At 46.7% G+C, this 24,270-nt stretch overlaps 1 protein-coding gene across 1 annotated transcript in view; it reads left to right on the top strand.

The window, feature by feature from the left end:
* Positions 1–24,270, top strand: part of CEP290 (centrosomal protein 290) — a 284,715-nt gene that overhangs the window by 93,285 nt on the left and 167,160 nt on the right. The window contains exons 22-25 of the mRNA XM_077265451.1: positions 6,250–6,365; positions 6,486–6,588; positions 23,368–23,598; positions 23,738–23,911. Coding sequence (XP_077121566.1) covers positions 6,250–6,365; positions 6,486–6,588; positions 23,368–23,598; positions 23,738–23,911 — 624 coding nt within the window. The remainder of the gene's footprint in view (positions 1–6,249; positions 6,366–6,485; positions 6,589–23,367; positions 23,599–23,737; positions 23,912–24,270) is intronic.

The following is a 24,270-nucleotide window of genomic DNA, read 5'->3' on the forward strand; positions in this document are numbered from 1 at the left end:
GCAAGAATGCGCCATTTAGCGACCAGAATGCCAAAGGTACACTCTACAGTTCTTCGGGCCCTGGTCAGTCTGTAGTTAAAGATCCTTCTAGTGTGGTTCAAGTCCCGACTGGAATAGGGCTTCAGTAGGTTTTCACACATCTGAAAGGCCTCATCCCCAACCATAACAAATGGCATCGGTGGACCTTGAGTGTTGGGGAGAGGTTGTGGCGGGGGAAAATTGAAATTGTTGCCATACACACGGCGGCCCATATCCGAGTTCTTGAAAGTCTGGGAATCGTTGCCACATTCAAAAAATCCAATGTCCATGGCGATGAAACGACAGTTCGCATCAGCTATTGCCATGAGCACAACAGAAAAATATTTTTTGTAATTGAAGTGCTCCGATCCTGTTCTGGCTGGTTTGATAATGCGGATGTGCTTTCCATCCACCTCTCCTAAACAGTTGGGGAAATCACACACACTCCAGAATTTCTCCGCAATTTCTAGCCACATGTCGACGGTGGGTAGGGGTATAAACTCATCCTGGAGTACATTCCACAAAGCCCGACAGGTGTCCACAACTATTCCGGACAGGGTGGATATTCCAAGCCGGTATTGGAAGTAGAGGGATGATAAACTCTCTCCGGTGGCCAGAAATCTGGAAGAAAAACAAACACAAAAAACATTACAATCTATTCCTTTTATGGTGTGGTTACGCTAAAGAAACAAAGGAAAATACCCAAAAAATACATGTCAGAAAACACTAAATTTGGACTGTCATTGGTGTAGATTTTGAACGTACCTTAATGTAACCAGCAGACGTTCCTCGGGTGGAATCGCTCTACGGAGCTGGGTGTCCTGTCGCCGTATGGCTCCTTGGACACGAGAAAGCAAATCCCGGAACGAGTCTTGCGACATTCGTGTGTATTCCTGGAATTTCTCCGGGTTGGCATTAAGCTCGGCATAGAGCGTGTGGTAGGCTCCACAGCTCTCACGTAGTTCGATAATGGGGTGCCTCCAAAAAGCCTACGTTGTCTCCTTCTCCATCTTTGGCGATTTCTGTCTTGCTCCCAAGCAAAAGCACAGGCAAGAAACAGTTTGAAGCTGAAATTCAGGTTGAAATAAAAGCGCTCCATGCGAAGATCCATCATGACACAGGATACAGTAGCAAACTGTTAAAATTTCAGTAGCCCTAGGGTCTATATATAGAGATTCCATAATACACACCCTCTGTAGTCCCATTGGCGTTGTCTGGTTATCTAGATTTTTCTCTTGTGAAATTTCTCATCATGCGCACCAAAAACGCAAACGCAGGAAAAAACGCATGTAAACGCGTACAATCGCGGTGTTTTTTTAACCACATGCGTAAAAAAACCGCCACGTTTGTACGCGTTTACATGCGTTTTTTCCACCACTTGCGGATGCGTTTTAAACGGTGCGGATTTAAACGCAAATGTGAAACTAGCCTAAACGAGTTGGAGAACATCTATGAGAGAAACAAAAGAGAGACACGAGTAGCAAAACCGTGTAAATGTTGTACACCGAGGAAACACCGTGTAATCAAATTTATGGGAGTAGACAAAATTGAGGTCTATTCCAGAGGAGGAGATTGGGACAAAGGGATTTTACAAACTGAATCCAAATGGATATTTCATCTGAACACCATCTTTCCATTGGGTTTAAACAAGCAATTGTCATTCTGATCTTTTTTTTGTAAGTGTAGGGCATTAATAGGATGCAGCTATTGGGAATAGTCAAGTGGGGGCGCCATTGCACAGGTCTATAGGGTGTCAACCTCCGCTGTTAGGCAGGGATGTACCAGTAGAAAGGCTTAATGCGGTCCCCTTCTCACCCCCCACCGCCCTTCCCTTATCTTGTCCCAAACGTATCCTCACCCTCCCTTTTGCTCTACCCTCAGGTTGTGTCAGGCTTATCACCTTTTACCCTCTACCATAAACCTACATAATATAATTGACTGACTGATCTGCCCAGTACTTCCCTGAGATTTATGATTTTTAATGACCTGGGAGAATTCCCTGACCATTCTCTTTAACTGACTGCGTGGCCTATAGGTTTAAGCTATGCAGTACATTATGGCAGCACGCTTCATTTTGGGAATCCCTATACATATGGCCACATGATGAAGCGTGCTGCTCGATATATGAAAAATATTTAGAATTGAGAGTCCTTAGTGGTTGATACCTTTTAATGACGAACTAAAAAGTTGGTAACAAATTGCAAGCTTTCGAGACTATTCAGGTCCCTTCATTAGGCATTAGCCATTAAAAGGTATCAACCACTGAGGACTTTCAATTCTAAATATTTTTCTATCCACTGGCTAACATGGCACCAAGATATATATGATTTCTGGCTCAATATATGAGCGTCATGTCACTGCACTAGCCTGCCTTCTCAGTAGTTAGGTTTCTGGTTTAAATGTCCCTCCTTCTTCCAAGAGATCGTGACGTCCCTTAGGCATATCTTACTGGATCCAGACTGGCAGGCCCCCAGAAGTTACGGACGTGTACCAAGGCCGTCTTCCTGCTTGCCAGTAGCCGGATATGTGTCTCACAGACCAGATATGACGTCAGACGCCATGGCATGTGTGACACCATAGCGGTAACTATTAAAGAGTAATCGTTTGTAGATAGATTGGCAGCCTTTTTACTTTATATGTCTGATAACTGTCCATAAGGGGGCATGATGAGCCACAACATCACTTTATCCTCCCCTGATGATTCTAGGAGATGAAATGTGTTGGGTGATAGAACATAAGGAACAATGACTACCCAACGGAGTGACCCAAGACAATGGATCTAGTAGAAAACCATGTTGAAAGGGTAAAACTGTTCTGTAACTATATGACTGAATCTTAGCTGGTTGCAGGATATCTGACAGATGACCGACCGATTTATTTCATAGCTGGGCTTTCTTCACATGGGTTAATATTAGGTTTATCCTTAGATTATTTAGTAGCACCATTGCACCCAAAAACCTTAAAAATTTAGTGTCAGGTTACCAGGCGTTTTCATAGTGGTTAGGAGTGCGAGATTACAAGAATCCATTTTGTTTGGTATTTAACCTTTGACTTAGGCTATATCCTTTCATTACCTTCACTTATAATCTAGTGTAACTTAATAAGTAATATTAAGTTTCTGGGATTGTCCGTTCGGTCACTTATTTGATATAATTGCTGAAATTGCCAAAGATGATGTATAGTTTGTAGCGTTGTTGGACTTGTTTAGCTTAGAAAAAAGATGCATCACAGGAGATCTCATTTACATGCATAAAATACATCTGTGGTCAATACAAAGGACTGGTACATGTCTTATTCCTTCCTAAAACCTTAGACAGCTCCATTTATTACATATCGAGGAAAGGTGATTCCTGCAGGTAAATGGGAAAGGATTCTTTACAGTTAGAGCAGTCAGACTGTGGAATGCCTTACCATAAGAGACTGTAATGGCAAACACTATAGCAGCAATTCTAAAAGAGCTGGATGCATTTCTCACAACAAATGGCATTGTGGGTTATAAATAATCTAGTGACAGAGCATGCATAACTGGTGGATAAAGATTAAACTTAATACACCTGTGGCTTTTTTCAACCGAAAAACTACATGCAAGGCGCTATATCAGAGATTGTCACTGTTGTGCAGTGTCGAACCATCAGGGTGTACTGGATTTTCTCAATATTATTATTATTAGTATTATTTAGTGACGTAACCGTCAAGTGGGTTCACCTTCTCCGAGATAAAAGGTCTAGTGTAGCCTGCTTGTAGCGCACAGTGAAGACTCTGGAAGCCATAAAACCAGGTGTCTGTGTCAGTTTATTTCTAATGGTTGCCCAGCACAGAAAAAAAAAACCATAAACACAAAATCCCTAGTCTTGTCCAGGCACTAACTAAACAATATGTCCCTGACTACTCTATTCTTACACATTCACACAGTATGCAATCTGACATACAGCATAAACCTACTCTGTCTCCCAAAAGAAGCAGACCGTTCTCTGTAGTCTAACTTGTTTATTTGTCAACCCATGGTTTTATAGAACTGAAATATATGTGAGGTAAAACTATAAGAATACAGTAACCGGTATAAGTATTGAGCTTAAACTATCACTTAACTATGACATTTACAATCAACAGTGAAAGCACACAGCAAGATGGAGCTTGTACATGTGAGCACATGACCTGGTAATGATCTCCATCTGATTTACCAACAGTTAGCAGTTCTGTATAACACAATGCCACAGAACAGAGATTGTTACTTTACCAGATATACTTTGCCCACAATAGTGGCGTTCTGTATCAAAAGGACCTTTAGCCAGCATGCTTAGGGCTTTCCCACAATGCAGCTTACTGCTTTACAGGAAAAAACATGTAATACAATTAAACATCCCCAGATGGTGCTTTAACAAATTAGACATCACTAACAGAGTATTACAGCTTATTAAAGTGACAACAGTAATTTACAGGTGATATCTGGGACTTTTAAAAAAACAAAAAAAGGTGCCTAAGCACTAACAGCTAGGTAATATTGCAGCTTACCTGCCTGTTGTGCACGGCATCGTTATTCCCTGCACAGAGCGGTCACAGACACTCCTGCCGGGGATCCAGAAGCCTCTGACGTTATGTCTACAGAGCGGAAGCTTCTTTTCCAGTAAGCAGCTTTGTATATGGCACATCAGTGGAATCGGAGTCTCTGCCTCTACATCATCTTGTTCTCGATTGGAATTTGTCATCAGATTTTTACAACCTAATCTAAGACTATTGGCTATCTGACACTGCTAATACATGTTACGGTAAGGCTTAACATGTTACCAATAGCAAGTAATCAAAAAATCATACCAAATGCTGCTATTTATAAAATGTATAAATTTTGCTGTTTGTTTTTCAACTCTAAGTATAAAGAAGTATTGAGGTACCTTGATCAACAGTTCCCCCACTCAGTATGATGCCCCCACTGCTCCATATACAGTATGATTCCCCCACACAGTATATTGACCCCCACAATCCTCACATGCACAAAGTATGGTGCTCCAAAAGCTCAACACAGAATACGATACCCTACTGCCCCTCACACACATTAGGACACTCCCTCTGCCCCCCACCCACACAGCTATATTATGCCCCCACAGCCCTTTCCCTTCTCCACCCGTATAGTATGGTATCCCCACAAGTACTGCCTGACAAAAAAAAAAAGCCTGTCTCTCCTGTAATGCCCTGCTCCACTCTGTGCAGTAGCTACGATTTATTAACCCTCCTGCACGGAGACTCTGACGCACGGACTGAATGGTGGACTAGGGAGCCAGTGTTTTCCTGTTCCACCATGGTGTTCAGCTGTGTTTACATACTGAGGCTGCAGATAAGGTGAAATCCAGACGCCAGGCATGTGGTTTGGGGTAGGGTATGTGGCCATATAGTTATGCCTTCGTATTCAGGACTTTTACTTAGCTGTTACTGCCCTTCCACAGACCGGACAAGGGGCAGATGTGGCCCATGAGCTGCAGTTTGCCCAGGTCTGCTCTCTGTGTATCCTGGGTAGTGGTTTCTGAAGTGCATCTCATACTTTATTATAGCACGTACAACTTCATAATGTAGGTGTTATCTCATGGCATATCTGCCACTATATTTCTAATCACGGACAGTAAGTAGTAAGTGGCACAAATTTTAGTTACAGAATAATTAAGCTTTATTAAAGAAGCACTCGAGTCAAAGTTTTTATCTTCTTAGTATATTGCAGTCATCATATTATATAGCACTGTGCTCTCACAATTGCTCATTTTGCCTTTCTACCCAGCTAATTCTTCTCCTTTTTCTATTATGTGTAAAAAATAGGAAATCTCTTGTTCCCTCCGTTGTCATTCACCTCCTGACCTAGCTGTCACATCGCCCTGCCAGGGACTGCAGTAATGACTCATGCAGTAAAAATTGACCTCCTGTTTCTACATAGAACTTGGAAGAATTCAGCTAGTCAGTTTTTAATCATGTGATGTCATACATCTAACAGAAGAGAATAATTAGCTGGGTAGAAAGGCAAAATGAGCAACTGTAAGTACACAGTGCCATATAACATGATGGCTGCAATTTATTAAGAGGTTAACAATTTTGACAGCAGTGCTTCTTTAAAACTGCAAAATTGCTGAAAGCGGCACGTGTTTTCCCTTGTATTTCTCATGTAACGCATGTTGCACCTGTATTACCACAAAATATAAAGAAATGCAGTGAACTACTTAGTATCCTGATACATGTATGTATATTTTTTAGGAGGTCGAGTCTAAAGAAAAGTCAGTTGTGACATTGGAAGAAGCACTAGAAGAACATAAGAGAAAGCTAGCAGTGCTGCGTCACCAGCAGGGGCTCATCTACAAGGAATATCAGAGGTAAGTGTAATATAATGCAACCCATGGAGCATGGTCGTGCTGTGTAACATCCATCCATGCATGTGTGCAAGTGTGTATATGGCTGTACTTTAAAATAATATATGTATATTTTTGGTGCAGTGATAGAGAGTCTTGGCAGATGGACATAAAAAGACTGAAGGAAGACATTTCTAAATTAGAAGGCGAAAAAGAACAGGATGCGGTACAAATAAAGGAATTTATGGTAAGTCTTGTTCTCTTCTGCTAATGTGCATTATCAATGATTTGTGACTGTAGTGGTTACAGTATGCATTCGTTATACCGACACGTCTCTTATCACTGCCACTATTTAAGGATCTGTGATGTACATTTCATATTTTAGGGAACATTCTTGTACAATATCAATGATGCGGTGTTAAAGGGAATCTGTCATTAGGACCCACCCTCCTAAGTTTATATGGGCATGTAGGTCATAGGAAGCTGATTAAAATCTTACTCTACTGAAATTTACATTTTTCTTTTATGTACACGAGTTCTTAAGATCTGTGGGCAGGACATAGATCTTCCTGAGAATCTACCTCCAAGACTTATTTTAAATAAAAGGAGACTAGTTCTGTAATCTTCCATTTTGTTTTCCTAAATACCCATAGGATAAGTCATCCGTATCAGATTAGTAGGGGTCCGCCAACCTGCTCCCCACTGATAAGCTGTTATTGCCACCAGTAGCATGCAGGTGTAAACAGACTACAGAGCGCAACACCACAGCTCCATCACACTGTAGTGGTTGCTGCCGGGTGCTGCAGATAAGCTTTGGTTTTTAGTCGCTGCTCATGCAATATTTTGCCAGTATTACTGTAATATTCTTCCAAACTATTTGTTTTAATTATTTAGAAAATTAAAAACAAATAGCAACATGGAAAACATGGCGTACATGGTACAGAATCGCCGTACATACGGTCATCGTTCACAGTTATGGTATGAGCCTCATTGCCTACTACAATAAATGTGTTTACTTGGAACCGTTAGTCTTAAGTCATGGAGAGAGGGTACATTTGGAGACAGACAAGATCTAGAACTTAGGGAATTTATGATGTCTTCTATTCTTTATGGCGATTCTTTTATACAACATGATCATATTATGGAACGCCAATTACAAGCCAAAGGCTCAACAGATCAGCAGGAAATTAACCTGTGTTCTCTGCAGGATGCCTACACCACTCTTGTTTTGTAGCAGATAAACACATACGTTAAAAACACTCAAAAAGCCAAATAGCTATCAAATATAAATCAGATAAACCCATTATAGAGATTACATCTGCGCTATCTGTCAGTTTGATAAACATTAGCACGTAATATGGCGTTAATAGAAGTACTTGGATAGGAAAGTGCTGGATGTTGAAAACTAGAATGAAAAGTGAAATAGCTCCCTAAATGGAAAGTAAACATGTCATGTCGGACGCTGTTCAGACTAGGTCGTCCGACAGACAGCGGTAATTCCGCTGTTGACCACTATTTGCTCATTGGCGTCTGCTAGATTTTGTCTAGCTGTTCTGGGGTTAATTTACCTGATCCTCGGATTGGAAGCTGGGCCATTCCCATGGCCTTTAAAGGGAACCTATCACCCCGTTTTTTTCGGTATGAGATAAAAATACTGTTAAATATGGCCTGAGCTGTGCATTACAATAGTGTAGTTTGTGGACCCCGATTCCCCACCTATGCTGCCGAAATACGTTACCAAAGTAGTCATTTTCGCCTGTCAATCAGGCTGGTCAGGTCGGATGGGCGTGGCTTCTTCCCCCAGATATTGCGTAGTTTTCCGTTGGTGGCGTAGTGGTGTGCGCATGTCCAACGTCCCCAATCCTGCACGGGGGGGGTGAAAATAGCAGCGATGTCCGTTATTCCATTGGTGGTCGGTGGGCGCGGCCATCTTCCTTTGGCCGCGCGTGCGCAGAAGCGGCGCTCTGCTGGCCGCGGCTTCAGGAAAATGGCCGTCGCGATCTCCATCTGCGCACGCGCGGCATCCCGCGGCCATTTTCCTGAAGCCGCGGCCAGCAGAGCGCCGCTTCTGCGCACGCGCGGCCAAAGGAAGATGGCCGCGCCCACCGACCACCAATGGAATAACGGACATCGCTGCTATTTTCACCCCCCCGTGCAGGATTGGGGACCTTGGACATGCGCACACCACTACGCCACCAACGGAAAACTACGCAATATCTGGGGGAAGAAGCCACGCCCATCCGACCTGACCAGCCTGATTGACAGGCGAAAATGACTACTTTGGTAACGTATTTCGGCAGCATAGGTGGGGAATCGGGGTCCACAAACTACACTATTGTAATGCACAGCTCAGGCCCTATTTAACAGTATTTTTATCTCATACCGAAAAAAACGGGGTGATAGGTTCCCTTTAAATAGTTCTCCTGTTCATTGGGCGTCGCCGATTATAGCTTCTGTCTTGTGCGTTGTTATCTCGGTCTGGAGTGGAGAGCTGGTTGTTGGAGAATCGTTGCTGGTGGTGTTTTTTCCTCTGTCTTATTTACTCCTTCCTATATTTGTATTTATTTTGCCCTGCACATTTATAGTGTATTCCTGAGTGACTGCGGCGTGGTGTATATTTTCCTTTATCCTTGTCTGTTCTATCTGTGGGTATTGGAATATTACCTCTTCACTGGGTGGAGGGCGGAGGTATCAGCCTAGGTTTATTACAGGAGTTAGGGTGAGGTTCGAGGCCTGGACATGCACACCATCAGTGTAAACTCCAGGTAGAGGGTCAGTCAGGATTTCCCTAGTCTGAGGGAAACTGCAGGGGCCCGGGTATTTAGCTCTCACTCACCTAGTCTTCCCGTGACATTATAATCGGCCCAACAACAACAAAAAAAAAGGGGGTCCTTTTTTTTTTTTTTTTTTTTGTCTCGTCATGGATCCCATGACTTCCATAACCCGCCAGTTGGAGGCGCTGTCCCTACAGGTCACTGAGTTGAGGGGGGCAGTGCAGCAACAGGGACTAGCAGTAGCTAATGTGCAGGCTGGAGCGACAGGAATAGTTGCTGAGCCTAAATTTCCTTTGCCTGAAAGATTTGCTGGGAAACGCAGTAAATTTGTTTCTTTTCGTGAAGCTTGCAAACTATATTTCCGCATGCGCCCGATCTCCTCGGGTAATGAGGCTCAGCGTGTGGGCCTGGTGTCATTGTTAAGCGGGGATCCCCAAGCGTGGGCGTTTTCTTTGCCATCTGATTCTGTTGCATTTGACTCTGTGGAGAGTTTTTTTTCTTCTCTTGGGACAGTCTACGATGAACCTGACAGAATGGCTCTAGCAGAATCTAAGATACGCACTATTCGCCAGGGGGAGCGAGTTGCAGAGGATTACTGTTCTGAATTTCGTCGCTGGGCGATCGATACACAGTGGAATGATCCAGCATTGCGGAGTCAGTTTATACATGGGATTTCTGGAAGGGTTAAAAAAGCCCTTCTGATGTACGAGACTCCTGCGTCTCTAGATTCCGCCATGAGTCTGGTTGTCCGCATAGATCGTCGTTTGCGTCAGGGGGAGCATGAGACGCCGCCTGTGGGAGAAGGTTTAGGTTCACGTGAGGTTGCTGCAGGTGAGCCCACGGAACCTATGCAAATCGCAGGGGTGTCACATGTCAAGCGTCAAGCTCCTGAGCTCAGGAAGCAGGGAGCCTGTTTTTACTGTGGTAAAACTGGTCATTTTATTAACATCTGTCCTCTGCTGACTAAGAAAAACGCAACGGCGGAAAACTGCTAGGCTCAGAGGGTGTGGAGAAGTCCAATCTGAGCTTATGTATATCCTCCATGGTGGTTTCTCAATGCATGCTCCCTGCTAAGGTTTTTATTGCTGGCAGTGAGCTGCCAATTACTGTTTTTGTGGATAGTGGTTCAGCCACAAATCTCATTGATGAGGAGTTTGCGCGCACAGCAGGTTTTAGGATTGAAAAACTGTCTCATCCTATCCGCGTGGTCACCATCAATGCTGCTCCTCTCAGGGGGAGATAACTGAATTTGTGGCTGAGGTGAAACTCCACATAGGAGTTCTACATTCCGAGCGGGTTACATGTAAGGTGCTCAGGAATCTTCCTGCTCAGGTGGTTTTGGGTTTTCCTTGGTTGTCTATGCACAACCCGGTAATTGACTGGAAAACTCAGGACATAATTCGGTGGAGCGAGTTCTGCCAGGAGAATTGCCTGGCAACATGTGTGGCTGCGGTGACTTCAAGCGTTCCGGAGTCACTTCTGGATTTTGTGGATGTGTTCTCTGAGAAGGGTTGTTCAGAGTTGCCGCCACATCGTCCCTATGACTGTTCTATCAGGTTTAAACCAGGGGCCAAATTGCCTAAAGCAAGGATGTTTAACATCTCCGGTCCGGAGAGACAAGCGTTAAAAGATTACATTGCTGAAAGCTTGAGCAAAGGGCACATCAGGCCGTCATCCTCGCCGGTGGCAGCAGGGTTCTTCTTCGTGAAGAAGAAAGATGGCGGATTACGCCCGTGTTTGGATTTCAGGGAGTTGAACCAGATTACGGTTCGTGATCCATACCCTATGCCTCTGATACCAGATTTGTTCAACCAGGTGGCAGGTGCTAAGTGGTTTACCAAGCTTGACCTCAGGGGGGCGTACAACCTCATAAGAGTCCGTCAAGGTGATGAGTGGAAGACGGCTTTTAATACCCCTGAGGGTCATTTTGAAAATTTGGTGATGCCGTTTGGGTTGACTAACGCACCTGCAGTGTTCCAACATTTCATCAATGATGTGTTCTCGCATGTTTTGGGGAAATTCGTTATCGTGTATCTAGATGACATTCTCATATATTCTTGCGACCGTGATGCTCATTTAGATCATGTCAGGCAGGTGTTACAGCTTCTGAGAGAGAATAAGCTGTATGCTAAACTTGAGAAATGTGTATTTTCTGTTCAAGAGTTGCCTTTCTTGGGTTATATTGTGTCTGCTTCTGGGTTTAAAATGGACGCCGCTAAGATGCAGGCGGTGTTGCATTGGGAACGTCCTGATAACCTGAAAGCACTTCAGCGGTTCCTTGGGTTTTCTAATTACTATAGGAAATTTATCAAGGATTTTTCCATCATTGCTAAACCGCTAACTGACATGACTAAAAAGGGTACCAATTTCTCCATTTGGCCTGAGGCTGCTGTGCGCGCATTTGAATTTCTTAAGAACAGTTTTGTTTCAGCCACCATTCTTGTGCAGCCAGATGTATCTAAACCCTTTGTTGTGGAAGTTGATGCGTCTGAGGTTGGTGTGGGGGCGGTACTATCTCTAGGCTCATCTTTGAGTGGTTTGCGTCCGTGCGCCTATTTCTCCAAGAAACTGTCGTCCGCCGAACGTAACTATGATATCGGCAACAGGGAGTTGTTGGCAATTAAGTTGGCCTTTGAGGAATGGCGACACTTCTTGGAGGGGTCGGTACATCAGGTTACTGTTATTACCGATCATAAGAATTTGCTGTATTTGGAGTCAGCCAAGCGTCTGTCCCCCAGGCAGGCTCGCTGGGCATTGTTTTTCACGCGGTTCAATTTTGTGGTCACGTACAGACCGGGGTCTAAAAACACTAAGGCGGATGCTCTGTCCAGGTGTTTTCCGGGGGAGAACCTCGGGAGGATCCAGTACCCATCGTCCAAAAGGGTGTTGTGGTTTCGGCTCTCGCTACCGAGGTTGAGGCTGAGATTGCCGAGGCTCAGGAGGAGGTACCATCTGAGCTTCCCGTCAACAAATCTTTTGTACCGCTTCATCTCCGCCTAAAGGTTTTGGCGGAGCATCATGATGCTGTCCTGGCTGGCCACCCAGGGGTTAGAGGTACCTTGGAGTTGGTGTCACGTCGGTTTTGGTGGCCCAAGATCCGACAGGACGTGGTCTCATATGTGTCAGCTTGTACCACGTGCGCTAGGGCTAAGACTCCTCGCTCCCGTCCTGTTGGCACACTACTTCCTTGGACGGAAATCTCCATGGATTTCATCACTGATTTGCCCTCATCAGCTGGGAACACGGTCATCTTGGTGATTGTTGATCGATTTTCAAAAATGTCGCACTTTGTGTCTTTGCCTTCGTTGCCTAACGCTAAAACTCTGGCTCAGGTATTTGTGCAGGAGGTGGTCAGACTTCATGGGGTTCCGTCTGACATTGTGTCTGATAGGGGGTCTCAGTTTGTGGCAAAATTTTGGAGATCATTTTGCGCACGTCTGGGGATCAAGTTATCTCATTCTTCGGCGTTTCATCCTCAGTCAAATGGTCAGACTGAGCGTATGAACCAAAATTTGGAACAGTACTTACGGTGTTTTGTCTCTGATAACCAGGAGGAGTGGTCTACCTTTCTTCCTTTGGCTGAGTTTGCCATCAATAATCACCGCCAGGAGTCATCTGGGGAGTCTCCGTTTTTTTGTCTTTACGGGCTACATCCTCAATTTTGTACCTTGAGTCAGAGGGGCTCTTCCGGCGTTCCGGAGGAGGACCAGTTGGGATCACAATTGTCATCAGTCTGGAGGAGAGTTAAGCCGCGCCTGTTGAGTGTAGGTGCTAGGTACAAGCGTGTGGCTGACAGTAGGCGTGTGCCAGGTCCGGACCTGAGTGTGGATGACTGGGTGTGGTTATCCACAAAAAACATAAGACTCAAAATACCATCCCTTAAATTGGGTCCACGGTTTATTGGTCCATTTATGGTCACCGCCGTCATTAACCCAGTAGCGTACCGATTGGAGCTCCCTACGGTGTATAAGATACACAACGTGTTCCACAGGTCTCTTCTAAAGAAGGTGGTGGGTTCTGTGGACGCGGCGCCTATGCCACCTCCAGTCTTGGTGGATGGTAATTTGGAGTTTGAAGTCTCCAAGGTGGTTGACTCTCGTGTAGTGCGTCGCACTTTACAGTACTTGGTACACTGGCGTGGTTATGGGCCTAAGGAGAGGTCCTGGGTACCAGCCTCGGACATTCATGCGGATCGGCTGGTCAGGTTTTTTCATCGTCGGCATCCAGACAAGCCGGGTACTATAAGCCGTGAGGGCCCTGGGGTCCCTCGTAGAAGGCGGGGTACTGTCATGTCGGACGCTGTTCAGACTAGGTCGTCCGACAGACAGCGGTAATTCCGCTGTTGACCACTATTTGCTCATTGGCGTCTGCTAGACTTTGTCTAGCTGTTTCGGGGTTAATTTACCTGATCCTCGGATTGGAAGCTGGGCCATTCCCATGGCCTTTAAATAGTTCTCCTGTTCATTGGGCGTCGCCGATTATAGCTTCTGTCTTGTGCATTGTTATCTCGGTCTGGAGTGGAGAGCTGGTTTGGAGATGCGTTGCTGGTGGTGTATTTTCCTCTGTCTTATTTACTCCTTCCTATATTTGTATTTATTTTGCCCTGCACATTTATAGTGTATTCCTGAGTGACTGCGGCGTGGTGTATATTTTCCTTTATCCTTGTCTGTTCTATCTGTGGGTATTGGAATATTACCTCTTCACTGGGTGGAGGGCGAAGGTATCAGCCTAGGGTTATTACAGGAGTTAAGGTGAGGTTCGAGGCCTGGACATGCACACCATCAGTGTAAACTCCAGGTAGAGGGTCAGTCAGGATTTCCCTAGTCTGAGGGAAATTGCAGGGGCCCGGGTATTTAGCTCTCGCTCACCTAGTTTCCCCGTTACAAAACAGGAGATACAAAGCAATGGTTTGGAAATTGCAACAACCATAACTATCAATAGAGAATAAATTAGCAGATGAAATAAAGTGCACCACAAACTATAAAAGGGTACTACTAAAGGAAAAAGATTGAAATCAAACCAAAGGAAGTACATAAAATACAAATAACCTTATAAAATAACGAGTAATACCTCCAGCACAACCAGAAAAAATCCAAGTCAGCAAATATAAAAAATAAAGCCTGCTGCAGAATCCTGTATTATGAAGAATGCATCAATAGGGGAACAAGAAACTTATCATATTGGGTATATAATTGTTAATTAATTTGTTACCAGTTATGGGAGATGACATCGTTGGAGTAGAGGTGTTTGCCCGCATCTGTAAGAACATGGGTCAATAAAGTTGAATGAAAGTAAATAGTGCTCATCGGAAGTAAAGGAACAGGTCTTACATTCCTGTAGTGGCGCTTTCGCAGAAATCAATTATAAATATTAAATATGCGCAAACACAGTCCTAGACGACGAACAGAGGATCGGCCTGACGAAAAGAGGCAGTTCTGGCGAGGTACATCCGGATAGCCCTGACCACATCCAACTTGTTTAGAGATTTCTCCAAGGGATGAACCGTTGAAGGGCAAAAGGAAGGGAGGACAATGTCCTCATTGATGTGAAAAGATGAGACTACCTTCGGTAAGAAGGAAGGAACCGGACGAAGAACCACTTCGTCCTGATGTAGGACTAGAAAGGGAGAACGACATGATAATGCCGCCAGCTCCGACACTCTTCTAATGGAGGTGATGGCGACCAAGAAGGCTACCTTCCAGGATAGAAGTGAGAAGGAAACGTCCTGAAGCGGTTCAAAAGGCGCACGCTGGAGGGTGTCTAAGACGAGGTTGAGATCCCAAGGCTCGACAGGAGAACGATAAGGGGGAGCTATATGAGCCACCCCCTGGATGAAGGTCCTCACCTGAGGCAGGGAGGCCAGGTCTCTTTGAAAAAGAAGGGATAGAGCGGAGATCTGACCCTTCAAGGTGCTAAGGGAAAGACCCGAATCTAGACCCGTTTGAAGGAAGCTGAGAAGGGAAGGAAGGGAAAAGGTCATAGGAAGCAGATTGTTGTTCTGACACCACCGGAAAAAGGCCTTCCAACATCTGTGGTAAATACGCGAGGAAGCCGGTTTTCTCGCTCTTATCATAGTCTGGATGACGCTATGAGAAAAACCCGCGTTCTTCAGGACCGCGGCCTCAACGGCCATACCGTTAAATTCAGAGACCGAGAATTCGGGTGGAAGAGAGGCCCCTTCGAAGGAAGGTCCGGAAGATCCGGAAGTCTCCACGGAACGTCCGATAGCATGTTCACCTGTTCCGCATACCAGGCCCTGCTAGGCCAATCTGGAGCTACCAAGAGTACAAAGACCACTTCTGTCTTGATCTTCTTTACGAGTCTTGGGATCAAGGGGAAAGGTGGGAACAGATAGGGCATCTGGAACTGGGCCCACGAGAGCGTCACATCCGGCGGCCATTGGATCCCGAGACCTGGAGACGTACTGGGGAACCTTGCGGTTTGCCCGGGAGGCCATCAAGTCGACGTCTGGAACGCCCCACCTCTGGCAAATCTGGCTGAAGATTGCGGGAAGAAACCACTCGCCTGCCACGATGCCCTGGCGACTTAGAAAGTCGGCTTCCCAATTGTCCACCCCTGGGATGTGGACGGCTGACAGAGAGGGAATGTGACTCTCCGCCCAACGGAGAATTTTTGCCACTTCCATCATGACTTGATCGCTGTGAGTCCCTCCCTGATGGTTTATGTATGCCACAGCCGTGGCGTTGTCCGACTGAATGCGAACCGGCTTTCCCGAGAGGAGAGACTCCCAGCGGATGAGGGCTAGGAAAATGGCTCTGATTTCCAAGAGGTTGATAGGGAGGCACGACTCCTGAGCAGTCCAGCGGCCCTGGGCTGTGAGATGGAGAAAGACCGCTCCCCAACCCTGAAGACTGGCATCGGTGGTGATCACCTGCCAGCGGGGAGGGAGAAATGACCTCCCGCGCAGAATGGAGGTGGACAACGTCCACCAAGAGAGACTGCTTCACCTTGGAAGAGAGGCGAAACGGACGGTACAGGGACAGGGGGTTCCTGTCCCAGGCAGACAGAAGGGCCAGCTGGAGGGGAAGAGAGTGGAACTGAGCATAGGGGACTGCTTCCATAGAAGCGACCATCTTCCCCAGAACCCTCATGGCGAGACGGAGGGACAGAGGGTTCGGACCTTTTAGCGCTCTGACACCCCGGTGAAGAGAAAGAAACTTCTCCTTGGGGAGGAAGACCTGAGCCCGAAAGGTGTCGAATTCCATGCCTAGGAACTCCAGACGCTGTGTTGGAATCAAGGAAGACTTCTGGTAGTTGATTATCCAGCCGAGGTGAACTAGCGTGTCCAGAGTAAGCTGGAGGCTCTGGCTGCAATCCCGACGGAATGAGCCCTTGATCAAGAGGTCGTCGAGGTATGGGATTACCAAAATCCCTTTTGAGCGGAGAATGGCCATGAACGCTGCCATGACCTTCGTAAAGACCCTGGGGGCGGACGCCAGCCCTAAAGGGAGGGCCGTGAAATGGTAATGGTGCTCTTGGATCTCGAACCGGAGGAACCTCTGATGCTGTACGCAAATCGGAACTTGAAGGTACGCATCCTGAATGTCCACGGAGCATAGAAACTCTCCCGGTTCCATGGACGCGATCACCGAGCGCAGAGATTCTATTCTGAAGTGCCGAATCCGTAGATGGCGGTTCAATGGCTTGAGATCCAAAATCGGATGGAGAGAGCCGTCCTTTTTTGGAACCACGAACAGGTTTGAGTAAAAACCCGAAAACTGCTTGCGAAAAGGCATCGGAACTACGACTCCCGAAGCGAGGAGCGAATCGACGGCCTGGAGAAGCCCTGGGAGATGGGAGGACTGTTTGGGAGGACTAGAGAGGAGGAAACGACTTCCTGGGGGCGAAGAAAATTCTATTTTGTAGCCTGACATAATGATCTCCCTGACCCAGGCGTCGTCGACTACTGAAAGCCAAGCCTCTGAGAACAGAAGAAGGCGGCCTCCCACCCTGGAAGGATTTCCAGGTGGGGGTGACCCGTCATTTATTAGAAAACCTGTGGCCCCGAGATCCAGACTATTTTGCGGGGTGGCTCTTAGCTCTCCAGCGTGGCGGAGGCCTGAAGGAAGGTTTTCTTCGGTCCCCTTGTGAGGAGGAACGGTCCTGGTTGTGGTTTCCTGAGGAGGTAAGGGACGAAAGGACTGGGGACCCCTCCTGTTGAAGGGACGTTTCGGCTTGGACTGGGGTAAGGAGGTACTCTTACCACCCGTAGCGTCCGAGACCATTTGATCTTGTTGCGTGCCGAAGAGTCTGGAACCCTGGAAGGGCAGACCAGTGAGTGATTTCTTAGAGGCGGGGTCAGCGTTCCACGCCTTTAGCCAGAGAATAAGGCGAATGGCCATAATGTTGCCGTTAGCCCTTGTGGAGCAGGCCGCCGCATCAAAGGAGGCATTCATGAGGTATTTTCCTGCCAGAGAAATCTGATCCGCCAAATCGGACAGTTCCTCAGCAGGAGCAGAAGCTAAAATGCCCCTGCGCAGGGTCTTGGCCCAGGCTGAAACAGCCTTGGCTACCCATGACGAGGCGAAAGTAGGGCAAAGGGAGGCTCCGGAAGCCTCAAATGCCGACTTTGCCAGAGCCTCGATCTTTCTGTCCGTGGGGTCCTTAAGGGAAGCCGCGTCCGGGATAGAAAGAACTGTCTGTGAGGATAGCCTGGACACAGGCGGGTCGAACTTAGGAGACTCGGACCATTTGGAGACCAGGTCAGAGTGAAAGGGGTATAACACGTCTAGCCGTTTCCTGCCAGGGAAACCGTTACCAGGGTTTTCCCAGTGAGTGGAGGTAGTGTTGTCAAACTCCCTGTGATTAGAAAAAACCCTAGAGGGGCGTTTAATCCGTTTAAACGCAACGGAGACGTCCTGAGATCTTGCCTCATCCTCCTTAAGATCAAGGGTCTGAATGATAGCTGTAATAAGGCTATCGACCATGTCCTGTGTTCCAGAAGTCTGATCTGCATCAGAGTCAGATTCTGACTGAGCGGTTACGTCAGACCCGAGGTCCGCCTGTGAGGAAGGGGAACGGGCAGCAAGGGGAATCCCGATGTAGTCTGGGGAACTGGAGGAGGATCTAGATAAGGTCCTTTTTCTGTCTCTTTTGTCCAGTCTGCCTCTGTGAGGGTCTTGGACAGGTGCGAGCGAATCGCCGTGTGAGGCATTCGTGGCACTGGTGGCATTAGAGAGAAGCGGGATACGTTCAAGTGCCTGGACCAGGGACTGAGACACCTTAGTCAGGTCAGACACTGATTGAGACATTGCAACAGCCCACTCCGGGGGAGGGGGTGTGCACTCATCCCGGGACCTAGGAGCTTCCAGGGGAGCTGACATAGTGGGAGGAACGCAGGACGGGCAGAAAGGGGAAGACTGACCTGAGGCCCACTTTTTCTTGCAGATGGCACAGGCGTAATGGATGGCCGTAGTGGCAAAGGCCGGAGTGGGGTCGGACATAGGTGGATATTACCTTGTCCAGAAGAGGAGGAATACTGCCGGGAGTAGAGCAGTACCGCTGAGCCGACAGCCTTATTCGCAGAAGTCTGTGATCCCCCGGGATTCTGTGTCCCCAGCGTGTGACAGGAAGCAGGAAGGCAGGAAAAAAGCGCAAAGACAGTGCGACGCTGTGAGCATATACAAGCGCTAAGGGGGAGAAGCCTAAGGAACGCCCCCAAGCGCTGAGTTCCCGGCCGCAATATTGCCGGCCGACACAGGAGGGCGCGCAAGTGCCGAATGCAGGAGAAGAAAGCCAGGAGAAACAGAAAAAAATGGCGGGCGTGCGTTCCCGCAGTTTGAATGGAGAGGAGGGAAATAGCCGGCGTCGCTGACCGTGATCCACGGCAATTGCCCCGAAAACTGTAGCCCCCTTCCTTATACATGGGACCTTTATAAGGGAATGAAACATCCAGCAGGGTAAGATCAGGGAAATCGGATTGCCGGGTGGGGTGGGGGGGACGATTATTGATTGAAGGCTCCCTACCTGGAGAAGAGGAACGCATCAGGATCCCTGGACAAGTAGAGGGTCCTGGAAGAAGTCCTCCTTCCCGCGCCGCTAGACTCGGCGCAGAAGACGGCGTTGGCCCCTAACCAGGGGGAGAGGGTCACTAGAAGTGACCGCCGTCTTCCTCTCAGCCCTCTCCGAGGAGAGGGATGAGGAGGGGAAACGGGCAGGACTGGCCACCGAGAAGAAGGTCACCCTGAACACCCGAAAGGGTGACAGGGGACAAAGTCCTGCCCAGCGGGTCCGAGAGGGTGCGATGTGGATGATACCACACTGCTCTCTCGGTCGCTCAAAGTGGGGAAAACAGGGTGAGAAAAACTGCACCCTGTTACCCTAAAGAAAGAGTCTGAAAAAGAAAGGGAAAAAGGTTAATACACACAGCAAATCCTTGTAAAAGAAAATGCGGATCTGGTGTTAGATCCAGGTCCGCCTCCTACAGACACTAAGCGAAAACTGAGTTGCCTGGTGGTGCCTGTCGGAGGGTGTATACTGCCGGGGAGGAGCTACTTCTTCTTATTTGCATAGTGTCAGCCTCCTAGTGACAGCAGCATACACCCATGGTTACCTGTGTCCCCCAATGAAGCGAGAAAGAAAAATACATGCAAGAGAATAATACATTGTGTGTGTGCGTGTGTGTGTGTGTGTGTGTGTGTGTGTATGTATGTATTATAATGTATGAGATCGCAAATGATCTTATCAAATGCTAACCAGACATTAGACATGGATTATACGCGACCTTTATAAATGGGGGTGCTATATAGCAGAGGCCCAGATAGACCCGAAAGTAGTTATTACACCCTACTTTGTATCCTCCTAGCCTTCCCTATATCTCTGGGAAGAAATCTAAGATGAGCATTGATCAGGAATGGACAATTAATTTTCCCAAGGAACAACGTCCGAGACCATGACTGCTGGGGGGGCCGAACCAATAGGCGTAAATTAATTCTGCAAAATTTTGATATTCACATTAAATATAATTGGTGTTTTATATTAATTGTATAGCTTGCAATTGCGTAGAATTAACCAGGGCTGTGGAGTCAGTAAGCCAAACCTCTGACCCCGACTCCTCAGCACTGATCACTACTGAGCCATGTACATCTCATCTCCACTAACAGCCCAGATCCTTAGATCAGGAACAGAACAGGCATTTATAGGACAGGACATTTTACACCTTTCCCAAATTATTATGAAAACCTGTGCAGCACCTACTGCAGTGTACACAATTTATTATATATTTTACGAGTCCGAGTCAGTCCATTTTATACTGACTCCAACTCCATCTCCAGCCTTGGAATTAACTATGCTGATGCAGCGCCCCAGAGTCCTGGTCGTTGCAGTACTGTCGCTCCGCCACTAAGGGGAGTGATGGTACGTCTGATGGCACTAAAGGAGTTCACCTGACCAGGTATCACAGTCACACACTACACTTCACACTCCGGCCACCAGGGGGAGCAAAGGGTTCTATGTATTAGGCCACTCCTCACACTTTGGTAAAACTGGGGGCTGGATAGGAAGTTAGGCAGAAAGCTGACTGGGTTTTGCCCAGGCAACACCTAGTGAGAGAAGAGGTTGCTTGGGAAGATTCAGGGGGGTCCCTGTCAGGGGTGGGATCCTGACAGTGGCCTAGCAAAGGACAGATCGTTATGGAGCCGCGCCTGCACTTCATTGCGGCGGTATCTTAAGAAAGGACAAGAAGCGAGGTTTATTGTGGAGAAGTGAGAAACGAGATCACAGCACAAAGGCGATAGAACCAGTAGGAGTCGTGCCCTGAGATCGGCAACATCCTGCTGAGGCGTGTAGCCGGTGGCTGGAACGCCGAGGAAGTATTGGGCTCCACGCATTACTTCAAACCAACGGCAGGGCAGTTAATTTTAGGTTGGCTGTCTCACCTAAATCACCTAATGAAGACAACGGAGGCAATTGTGGGAGAGGGGCGTCTCTAGGGTCCCAGAATAACTCCAGGCCTACCCCGTCATACGGGTGCGTCCTATCCATATCATCTGGGGGACGGAGAGAAAGAACAGAAACATACACGACATTTGTGAGGACTATCCCGTGGTGCTCAGCAGGGAAGTACTACAACACCCAGGCGCTAGTAGGTAGGCACTGATTTCCACCTGCAAAGGGAACTCTGGATGTGCCTTCGGACCGGCCGGTCTCAGCCAGCCCTGTTAGCAGTGCTCTGGATTGCGGATGCCGAAACCTTCAGTAAAGAGGTAAAGAGACTGCAACCTTGTGTCCTCGTCATTTACTGCGACCTACACCACCACCTACACCTTTTATTGGGCGCCCCTTAGCAGGACCACGGACCGGGTCAGGCCACGGTGACATCCCCAAAACAGAGAGACCCGGATCCGAGTACCCCGCTGCCCTGCGTCTGGGGGCCGCTCCACTGACACCCCCACTATATATAATATGAGCCTACACAAAGCCCCCAGTATATATTGTATGATCCCACACACGGCCCTCTCTATATACAGTATGAGCCCTCCTACAGCTCCCTCTATACACAGCATGTACCCCAGCCCTCCTCTAGAGCCCGCACACAGCCTTCCTATATAGTATGAGACCCTACACAGTCCCTCTATATACAGTAGGAGACCAAACACAGCCCCCTATATACTGCATGAGCCCCCGCACAGCCCATATATACAGTATGTGTAGTAAATCATAGCCCTCTATGTACAGAATGATCCACACACACTGGACCTGATATACAACATGAGCTCACACACAGGTCTCCCCCCTTATATGCAGTATGAGCCCATAGACATTCACACATATTAACCCCTTAATGAGGGTTAATACATACCTTAATACATTTTTTTACTGACCTGAGATATAAGAGAATAGCCTCCCCATACAGGTAACAATCCAGCAGCTGTCGGCTGTCCACTATAGCTGACAACTTGCTGAATCAGCCACAATCAGTGTTGTCACCGTCCATATCTGTTTAACCCCTTAGATGCTGCTGTCAATGGTGACTACACCATATAAATGGTTAACAGAGTGTGTGGGCTTCCTCTTTATCCCAATTGGTGCCCTCAGGTCATGATTGTGTGGTCCTGATGTTTGCCATGGCAATTCATGCCAAATAGCGGCCTCAGAGTCTGACAGCTGTTGTAACCTGTTCAGATGTTAGAGGCATTTAGGTGGTAAAAGTACACATTTTCATTTCTGTCATGGCACTTTGCATTAATTCCTGAAAAGCACCCAAAGGGTTAATAAACTACCTGACAGCAGTTTTCAATATGTTGAGGGGTGCTGTTTTTAAAATGGTATCACTTTTGAGGTTTTTCCAATGTATAGGACCCCCAAAGTCACTTCAAACCTGGATAGGTCACTCAAAAAAATACATTTTATAAAATGTCCTTGAAAAATTTAAAAATTGCTGCTACATTCTTAACACTCCAAAAATGCTAACAAAGTGAAATAACATTTTACAAATGGTGCTGATGTAAATCAGACATGTGGGAAATGTTATTTATTAATGTTTTTCTGTGGTATGACCATCTGGATTAACTGGATAATCAGTCAAAGTTTTGAAAATTGCTAATATTTTTACATTTCTGACAAATTTCTGGTATTTTTTTAATAAATAAATACTAAACATATCTCCCTAAATTTACCATTATCATAAATTATAATGTGCCACAAAAAAACAGTCTTCGAATCGGTCGGATTTGTTGAAGCGTTCCAGAGTTTTTCAGACAAAGAGACACTGGTCAGATTTAAAAAATTTGGCTTGGTCACTAAGTGGTTAAAAAAGCATAAAAAGCAAAAATTCACTTTGCTCACAATTTCCCGGTGCTCTACTCTGGTCTTTGCTTTGTGCTCTGGCGTTTTGCGCAGCAGACGCGATGTTCTGATGTAATTGCGCCTCCTGTCTTGGTCGCTTTATGCTGAATGGTGGAAGATGGAGCTGGCGGCTCACCCCCCCACCATTGTATTCTCCGCCATCTGTATCCATAGGAAGCAGACAGTGGTGAAACGAGACTCCGGCCTGAGAGCGCGGCCCCATGGTGCGACCCATGGTCCAGTGTGGGCCGGATGAGGAATGTGACATTCCCTCCTACCTCCTTTCTCAAAGGGTAAATCAAAGCTGAAACTCAGAATTTTAAAGTGGTAAAATCACAATGAACCATGAATCCCATCCTAATACAACAGGCTCATGGTTTTGTGTCCCACATTTTTTGGACAAAGAATCCATAAACTTAATAAGTTGCTTCTATTTTATGCTGCAGAATTTGGTAGAAACGCTCAAGATGTCGCCAGATGAAATAAAAAACCTTCTGTCAGAAAACTTCCGAAAAATGACTGTTCTGCGGGTGAATGAGAAGTCGCTGACCAGGAGGTACACTACGTTATTGGAAATGGAACAGCATTTGCGGAAAGAGAATGATAAACTGAGGAGTGAGGTGTCGGATATGGAGGTCGCTGTGGGAGAAAGGATTGGCTATCTGCAGAGATATAAGGTAATGAGCTCCACAGCCCGATGGCTTGCTCCCTTGTGCTTTCTTCAGATGTGAGGAAATAGTTGGGGGGGATGCATACTCCTGCCGATTACATTCTCCCACCGTGGGGATTTAGTAGCTTCTTCTCTCTCCCGTACAGGATATTGCTGCTTTTAAAGTGGCATCTTTACAGAAAGCTCTGGATGGCAGCATTCCTTTCTCCGAGCTGGAAACGGCCAACAAGCAATATAACGAGCTTACTGCCAAGTACCGGGACATGCTGCAGAAGGATAATTGGCTGGTGCAGCGGGCCGCCAACCTAGAGCACTTAGAGGTATAGTATATGGATGTGCTGTTGGAAGTCCGTCTCTGCAGGGAAAGAAAGCAAATGGTTTCTGGAAAAGCTTTGACATTACAATGATTTCTCTAAACATTGGAAATGAAGTTTAGAAATGCCGAGGTTTTGTGAACTATAGAAAAGCACATAAGTATTCTTTCCAGTTAAAAAAAACAAAACCTGATGGTCTCATTATAAATAAATAGGATAACATGGTAACATATAAAGGTTTTTTTAGAAAAAAGAAAACCTGTGCTTTACCCATCCTCCCCTCATCAAGCGCTGAGTCTCTGCTTCAGTTCCAGATGTCTTATTGTTTGCAGTGCTGAAGTCATACAACAGCGCTACAACCGTTC

The sequence above is a fragment of the Ranitomeya variabilis genome, chromosome 5 (genome assembly GCF_051348905.1).
Source record: "Ranitomeya variabilis isolate aRanVar5 chromosome 5, aRanVar5.hap1, whole genome shotgun sequence".
NCBI lineage: Eukaryota > Metazoa > Chordata > Amphibia > Anura > Dendrobatidae > Ranitomeya > Ranitomeya variabilis.